Source organism: Nelumbo nucifera, chromosome 4 (assembly GCF_055504915.1).
Source record: "Nelumbo nucifera cultivar China Antique chromosome 4, China Antique-T2T, whole genome shotgun sequence".
Taxonomy (NCBI): domain Eukaryota; kingdom Viridiplantae; phylum Streptophyta; class Magnoliopsida; order Proteales; family Nelumbonaceae; genus Nelumbo; species Nelumbo nucifera.
The window spans coordinates 86009837-86017345 of NC_142652.1; the positions used below are offsets into that span (position 1 = coordinate 86009837).

At 41.2% G+C, this 7509-nt stretch overlaps 1 protein-coding gene and 1 non-coding gene across 2 annotated transcripts; both read left to right on the top strand.

Annotated features, from left to right (window-relative positions):
- The first annotated feature begins 351 nt into the window (after positions 1–351).
- Positions 352–5435, top strand: LOC104585612 (uncharacterized). Its single transcript, XM_010242550.3, has 2 exons — positions 352–542; positions 1485–5435. Exon 2 carries the CDS (start codon positions 1655–1657, stop codon positions 4865–4867), a length of 3213 nt encoding a protein of 1070 aa, XP_010240852.2. The 5' UTR covers positions 352–542; positions 1485–1654; the 3' UTR covers positions 4868–5435.
- Positions 5436–6395: 960 nt separating this feature from the next.
- TRNAP-UGG (transfer RNA proline (anticodon UGG)) lies at positions 6396–6467 on the top strand. Its single transcript has one exon. It is a non-coding gene; the product is annotated as a tRNA-Pro (tRNA).
- The last annotated feature ends 1042 nt before the right edge of the window (positions 6468–7509 follow it).

Sequence of the window (7509 nt, forward strand, 5' to 3'; positions counted from 1 at the left end):
TATTTATAACTTATTCGGAACAGGATCTGCTCCTCACAACACAATTGGGCGCTTCATATGCAGAGATATTCTCAATGCACGGTAAGATGTGTGTGTAAGGCGCGTGTGAGGCGCCCTATTGTGAGTAACAGATCCGGTATCAAGTTATTCGGGAGATGTTCTCAATACACAGTAGATCCCGTTCCGGCGCTACATGTGTGAGGAGCAGATCCCGTTCCGGCCAGGCTACACACTGCATGTTTCGTTGATTGATCTGACTTCTGAGCACTAATTAGTAATTATAATATTTTTAAATATAATTGCAAAGGAGTTTGTAGTTATAAAGAGGGGTAGGGGCCGCTAGGAATTACTGAGAAGATCGAGGACCTTCGTATTTCTTCTACTTTCTTGTAATTTCATTTGTTCTCTCGCTGGGCGGGTGCTTTCCCTGCGACCTGTCTCGTTGGGTTTTTGCTCCCTCCCCAGCCTCCCGAGCTCGTTGAAAATTTTCTCGCATCTCGTCAATCATTTCGCGGCTTCGTTTCTTTAACAGAACGACAGTAGTAAGCTTGCTTCTCTTCTCTGCTCCGCATTTCTGTCTATTTGTTCGTTGCTGATAATAGTCTATCTGTCTTTGTGTGTCTTAGGTTTCCTTTATATTTGTTCTCGTTCTAGGGTTTTCTCTGTTGTTTGAATTATCGTTATGGGGTTTTGTGGAAAATTTCTTTGTATGGGTTGTGCGTTTGTGTGTGTTTCTCGCTATGACTCATTCTAGGGTTGATTTTGTATGAAAGCCTTGTTGATTTATTTGGCGCGGTTCTTCATGTTCCGTTAGGCTGTTGTTTTTAGTTGTTGGACAACTGGGAATCTAGGGTTGGAATAGGATTTTGGGCTATTCTAGTAAAATTAGGGTTTGGGTACTTCGTTTTTGGTTCCTGGATTGAGATGGTCTTCCTGACTAAGCGTGACGGGGGTCTTTTATTGCAATACGGAGATGTTTGAATCATACATGCAGTTGATAGCATGGTGTTCTCTTTGGATGTAAAGTTGGTCGTTTGTTCTTCACTCCTTCCCTCTTCCGATTGAAATTTGAATTTCGAGTGATGCGCGCACTATGGGGCTCAAGCGGCAGTTCTTTTTTCTTTCTCTTTCTTCTTTCGTTTAAAATGTTTCCTCTTGAAGTTTTCCTCTGTTTTAATGATTCTGAGAATTAACAAAATGACTATTCGAGTCAGATTTTGGAATCTGAAGCTTTTTTTTTTCTAGGTATCCTCGGTTTTAAGTCTTGTCTATTTCATTATTCATATAAGGATTGTTCCAGACTTCGATTTGTACTTTTTTCGCACTTCTGTAGAGTGTTAGGATACACTATTACACTGTTTCATTTGTTGAATTCATATCTCTTTTGTATGGGGATGAAGTAGTATATAAATGATTGATGATGAAATGCTAAATAAATTCTTGTTTAAATTCAGAGGTAATCCCTTTTTCTTTCTCCTTGTTAGGTCCCAAAGAGGTGTGTCTAACTTGGAGGGCAATCTTGATATAGTTTTGCTGTGAGACCAGATACAGCATGTATTGCTCTCTTCCTATGATGATTTGAACAAATTGAGAAAGAGGTGGAAAAGGTCATGAGGGAAGCATAGCCAGGCAACTTCTATATCCTCTGTAAACCATGGACTGCAACAAAGAGGAGGCCATCAGAGCCAAGGAAATTGCAGTGAAGAAGATGATAAACAAGGATTTCATGGGAGCTCGGAAAATTGCCCTCCGAGCCCAACAACTTTATCCAGATCTGGAGAACATATCCCAGATGCTTACAGTGTGTGAAGTACACTGTTCTGCTGAGCAGAGGATATTTGGATCTGAGGTGGACTGGTATGCTATCCTTCAAGTTGAGCAAACAGCTGATGATGCATCAATTAAAAAGCAATACCGAAAGCTTGCACTCCTACTTCATCCTGATAAAAACAAATTTTCTGGGGCAGAAGCTGCATTTAAGCTGATTGGGGAAGCCCAGAGAGTACTTTTGGACCAGGCAACACGTTCTGCCTATGACATGAAGCGTAGAAACTCCATGAGAACAGTTGTTGTGCCAAAGCATCCCCAATCTCAGGCAAGTAGAAACACTCCTGTTTGGAAACAACCTGGGGCTCAGAGCAATTTGGTGAATGGTGCTCACCCACAGTTCGCAAACTCCCAGTACCAACAGCAGCAGGTCCACCGAGTCTTCTCCAATGGCCAGCAGACTTTCTGGACTATGTGCCCATCTTGTTGTGTAAAGTATCAATATTACACAAACATTTTGAACAAGGCTCTGCGTTGCCAAAGTTGCAAAAAACCCTTTGTTGCATCCGAGTTAGAAGCTCGAGGTGTTCCTACAGGCAATTGTTATCGCCCTGTATTTCCCCAACAGACAGTGGGGCTAGGTCAGGGTGCTCAAAACACAGGCCCACAAAGTACTGCTTGGAGTCCCCCTTCCAGTATGGGATTTCAAGGAAATCCTGGTAGTGGCATCCCTACATCAGAAACGGTTCCAAGGACAAGAGGCACTTTTGAGGTTGGGGAGAAGTCTAAAACTACATCAAAGGGAGATGCAGATGTAGATATGGGAGTTGGGGATGAGGGGGGAAGAAGATCTGTGTTTGCGGAACAAAAGACTGATGATTCAGGAAGCAGAAACAGGAAAAGAGGAAGGCAGATCAAAGAGGAATCAAGTGAAAGTTGTGACACTGAAAGCAGCACTGACACTGAAGTTATAGAAGACAATGGTCTTTCTGCCGCCCAGAATGCTGGAGCTACTGAAGGCCATTACCCACGGAGGTCTACTAGACAGAAGAATAAGGTTGCTTACAATGAAGATACAAGTGATGATGATGACTTCGTGTCCCCTCCTAAAAGGTCAAGGGGCACTTCAAATGAGCAGAGCAATGAAGAATCTAAATCCAATAAGCAGGCTGGTTTTGCCAGTGATCCTAAAGAGGTTGAGAAAAAGGAGCCCCCTCTTCGTGAAAACTTAGCGAATGGAAAAGATAATGCCAAGGAGTGCAAAGAAAATGGAAAAGAAGCATCACCTGTGCATGATACCAGAGAAAGATCAAAAGTTGATGATGATTTTGAATCAAAGACAATCCATAAGACCAATCCAGAGCCTGAATTCTTAAATTGCCCTGATCCAGAGTTCAGTGACTTCGACAAGCATAAAAAAGAGGATTCTTTTGCAGTTGATCAAGTCTGGGCTATCTATGATAATTTGGATGGCATGCCTAGGTTCTATGCTCGGGTTGTGAAAGTAATTTCACCTGGATTTAAGCTACGGATCACTTGGCTAGAGCCTAATCCAGATGACCAAGATGAGATTGATTGGACAGACGAGGACTTGCCCGCTGCGTGTGGCAAGTTCCAACTAGGAAAAAGTCAGTTTACTGAAGATAAGCTTATGTTCTCTCATTTGGCTACTTGGGAAAAAGGTAGAATTAAAGGTTCTTACAAGATATACCCTAAAAAGGGAGAAACTTGGGCACTTTTTAAGAACTGGAATATCAATTGGAAATCTGAGCCAGATAATCATAGAGAATATGAGTATGAATTTGTTGAAGTCCTGTCAGAATATAACAAGGGGACTGGTATTACAGTTGCATTTATTGCTAAGGTGAAAGGGTTTGTATGCTTGTTCCAACGTACAACAAAGGAAGGTGTTAATTCGTTCCAAATACCACCCAATGAATTATTTAGGTTTTCCCATATGGTACCTTCATTTAAAATGACTGGTAAGGAAAAGGAAGATGTTCCAGAAGGGTCATTTGAGCTTGATCCTGCTTCTCTGCCAATTGGTCTGCAAGAGTATGCTTGTGCAGAAGATGCCAAAACAGAAATTGAAAATGCAGACGTGAAATCCAATGGTTCACGTCCTATATCTCCAGAGAACACGAGGCCCATGACAAATAGGTCTGACATGAGGGAGAAGTGTATAGACCCGGACAAGAATATTGCACTAGAAAGAGAGAATTCAATTAGCAGCCATCGGTCTCAAGGTGGATTGAATGACATCCGTAAGAAACCTAATCAAACAAATGCAGGTCAATGTGCAAGCAAAGAAGAGATTGCCAAGAATTCTGATTATGTTGCTGATGAGAAAGAGAGGATTTCAGGTCCCAGGGACAAGAATTCTGATTATGTTGCTGAAGACCCGTGTTCCTCTTCAACTTCATCCGTAGAACCTTCTGAAATTTCAGATTCGGAATTTTATGACTTCCAAGCTGAAAAGTCCCATGAGAAGTTCCAGCCCGGTCAGGTATGGGCATTATATAGCGATGTGGATGGCTTGCCTAAGTACTATGCTCGAATAAGAAAAATCAAGTCTCCTCCAGATTTTAAAGTGTACATAACATGGCTTGACGCCTGCCCACTACCTAAAGACATGATTCAGTGGCTTGACAAGGAGATGCCTATTTGCTGTGGTACCTTTAAGGTTCAAAATGGGAAATCTACTGCTTATGATGACACCTGTTCCTTTTCTCATCAGTTGCGAGTTGATACCTCTGGTAAGAACGGATATGACATCTACCCAAGGAAAGGTGAAGTTTGGGCATTGTTTAAGGACTGGAATACTGAATGGACATGCTCTGATCTGCCTAATTGCAACTATGACATAGTAGAAATCCTTGAGGACAATGGTTTGACAACGAAAGTACTTGTCTTGGAACAGGTGGATGGTTACAAGTCTGTTTTCAGGGCTGAAAGAAAAGGAGCATCAGCTGTAACAATGGAGATTCCGCGGGTTGAGTTACTAAGATTTTCTCATCAAATTCCAGCCTACCAGCTGACAGAGAGAGAAGGCAGATTAAGAGGCTGTTGGGAACTCGACCCTGCAGCCTTGCCTTCTTAATTTTTCTTCAGATTGGGTTTTTGGACTGCATCCAGCCGTCCAGCACAGACATTTGTACTACTGCAATGCCTCTGTTCCCTGAGTTCCCATAAGATTTTTGGAGAACATTTTAAACGATGACAATATTTTCTATTTTTGGGATTTGGGACATGATAGCTGATATACCCAAGTTAACTCAGCTCCTTTATTAATGCATGCCGGAGCTCCGCAGGTTTCCATTTGGGGCGTGCATATCAAGTCGGAGCTGTCTTCAGAAGCATGGGCGGGCTCAGCCAGGAACAAGTTCTGGTCTAGAGTTTCAAGGGGAAGAAGAGACAGTGCCTCTTTTTTCCTTTTTGATATTTGTTTTTCTTTTCCTGTTTTGATCCTTCAGGCCAACGATGCAGCTTGGCATCTTATGTAATGTAATTGATCAGCAATGGGATTAATCTTTTAAACTCAGATGGGATGGACGATGTTTGGTCTACTTGCTCTATTCAGTTGGCATCTTCTGTAATATACCCATCCCTTGGCTACTCTTTGTTTCTATTAGTAGTACGTTTCAATTAAAAACTTTTGAAATCATGTATCACCATGCTAATATACCCAGTGCCAGATATGGTAATTTTCCCATCGGCATTTGAACTGTGTGACTTCTCAAGGGAATTCATCTCTTGAAATTGTCTGTTTGTGATTTGAATTTGATATGTTTGAAGTACTCCAAATCGATCCATTTATAGTTGAATTTAATACGATCTGATCCGCTACGCTCTTGATATGCATCTGTTAGTGAAGTTGGTGGACGTTGTATGTTCAAGTCGGTTTTTTTGGCATTATCATGGGTTAAATTTCATAGAAGTTATTTTTAAGTCATTTTTAGTATACGTGTAGATCCAGCAGATATGGGCTTGCTTATGACATACACTATCAATTTGCAGTGTAAATTTGTTTGAATTAGTATGCGTGTATGAAGTGGAAATGAGAAGAGTGTAAATTCTGATTCATTTTTTGTTTTAGGCTTTATTTTACATTGCTTCAGGTTCTTTACCTCATTTGCAATGCAAATAAACAAAAGAAAGGAGAATAATGCAAATTCTGATTCACTTGTATTTCAAGGTTTACTTTTTTACTACTTTTTTTTTTTTTTGTTTTTTAACTCAACAGAAAACAGAAGTTACAGAACATTCATTCAATCTAAGGAAATACAAGAATTGCCCTGCAACTGGCCAATCCGAAACTTGATCATATAAGGCCTGTTACCCCTAAATGCGCTCTCTGCACATAACAAATTAGCTCTAAAATAAATAGAAACCCTTCAATTTTTAGGATGGATTAATCATAGTATTCCTGTTGATTTTTTTTTTTTTTAGGGGGGGCGGGTGTAGAGTTGAGTATCTATATTAATCTTAACCTATAATTGCTAGATGCCTGATGTCATCCGGCACGTATATCAAAATACTGTAGAAGTAAGATTTACAATCTGTGTTTTGATTAGGAGCCAGGTTGAAGAAAAGATATATTTAATGTGAACTAAAGTTTGTGAACAAGTGGGCATTTAGTCTAGTGGTATGATTCTCGCTTTGGGTGCGAGAGGTCCCGAGTTCGATTCTCGGAATGCCCCTTGACGATGACAATTAGTTGACTCGTTTTTGTATGATGCATGTTGGTTTCTGGGCAAACCTCTCATAAATCTTCCTTATCATTAATCTTCCAACTGTTCGTATGTGACATTACATGACTAATATTTTTAAAATATCTTTTTATCACAGAAAACTCAGGGCACCAAGACCGAAAACCACACGGTTTTCTGGTAAGAGAGGATGGTTCACCCCTTGCCTTCTCTTTCATTGTTCCTGTGCACTGGCAAGAACTCAAAAAGTAGGCTATTGTTGGAATGAGGGTGTAGGAAACTTTGCTTGGTTTAGGGAGAGGATTGAGGTTTAGGCCAAAGTAGCACTCTGAAGATGTGTACATGGTGCACACAAGGGGGATGCCATTGCTGTAGTAATCCAGGGTAGGAATATACCAAGACATGGTCCCAGTCACTATGACATCAATATATTTGGTGTTGGGCCATAATCTAGTCATGATATGATCCCTTGCCAATTGCCATGTCTCCCTAGTTCATTCGAATTCAATGAAGTCCGCAAGTTCGGGGTTGGGTTTGAGAATTTTTTAGACAACGTTTCTCATTGATGGGTCTGTGATATGGATGGAGCCTTGTAGTTCCAGTTGGAATGTCATTGAAGAGAAGGGGCGAGATCAAATCAGTCCCTATAAAGTCCCACAATACATCTTCATCATGTACTGAGAATATTTTCTGATGATATACTAAAAATAATAATGTCATCATTGGGAGATGTTTCCAATACAGGGCGGGAACGTGCTGTGGGATATTCGGGGGGGGGGGGGGGGGGAGGGGGTTGAATCTTGTGGGGGCTGATTTGAACTTAGAAGGGACCCGTGTTTCTCAAGGAATCGGATAGTTGGAATGAAGCCGGAAGCAAGGACAGCTCCTACTTGTATAACTTGCTTATTTTGACAGAGCCCACAAAGCAATTGGGGGTATATGCTCTGGTATAAATCTGGGCAGATAATGGTCTTAAGTAGTTGCCTACACTGTTCTTGGGCTGAATGGTCCTACTGTCTGGGTCAACTGGGAG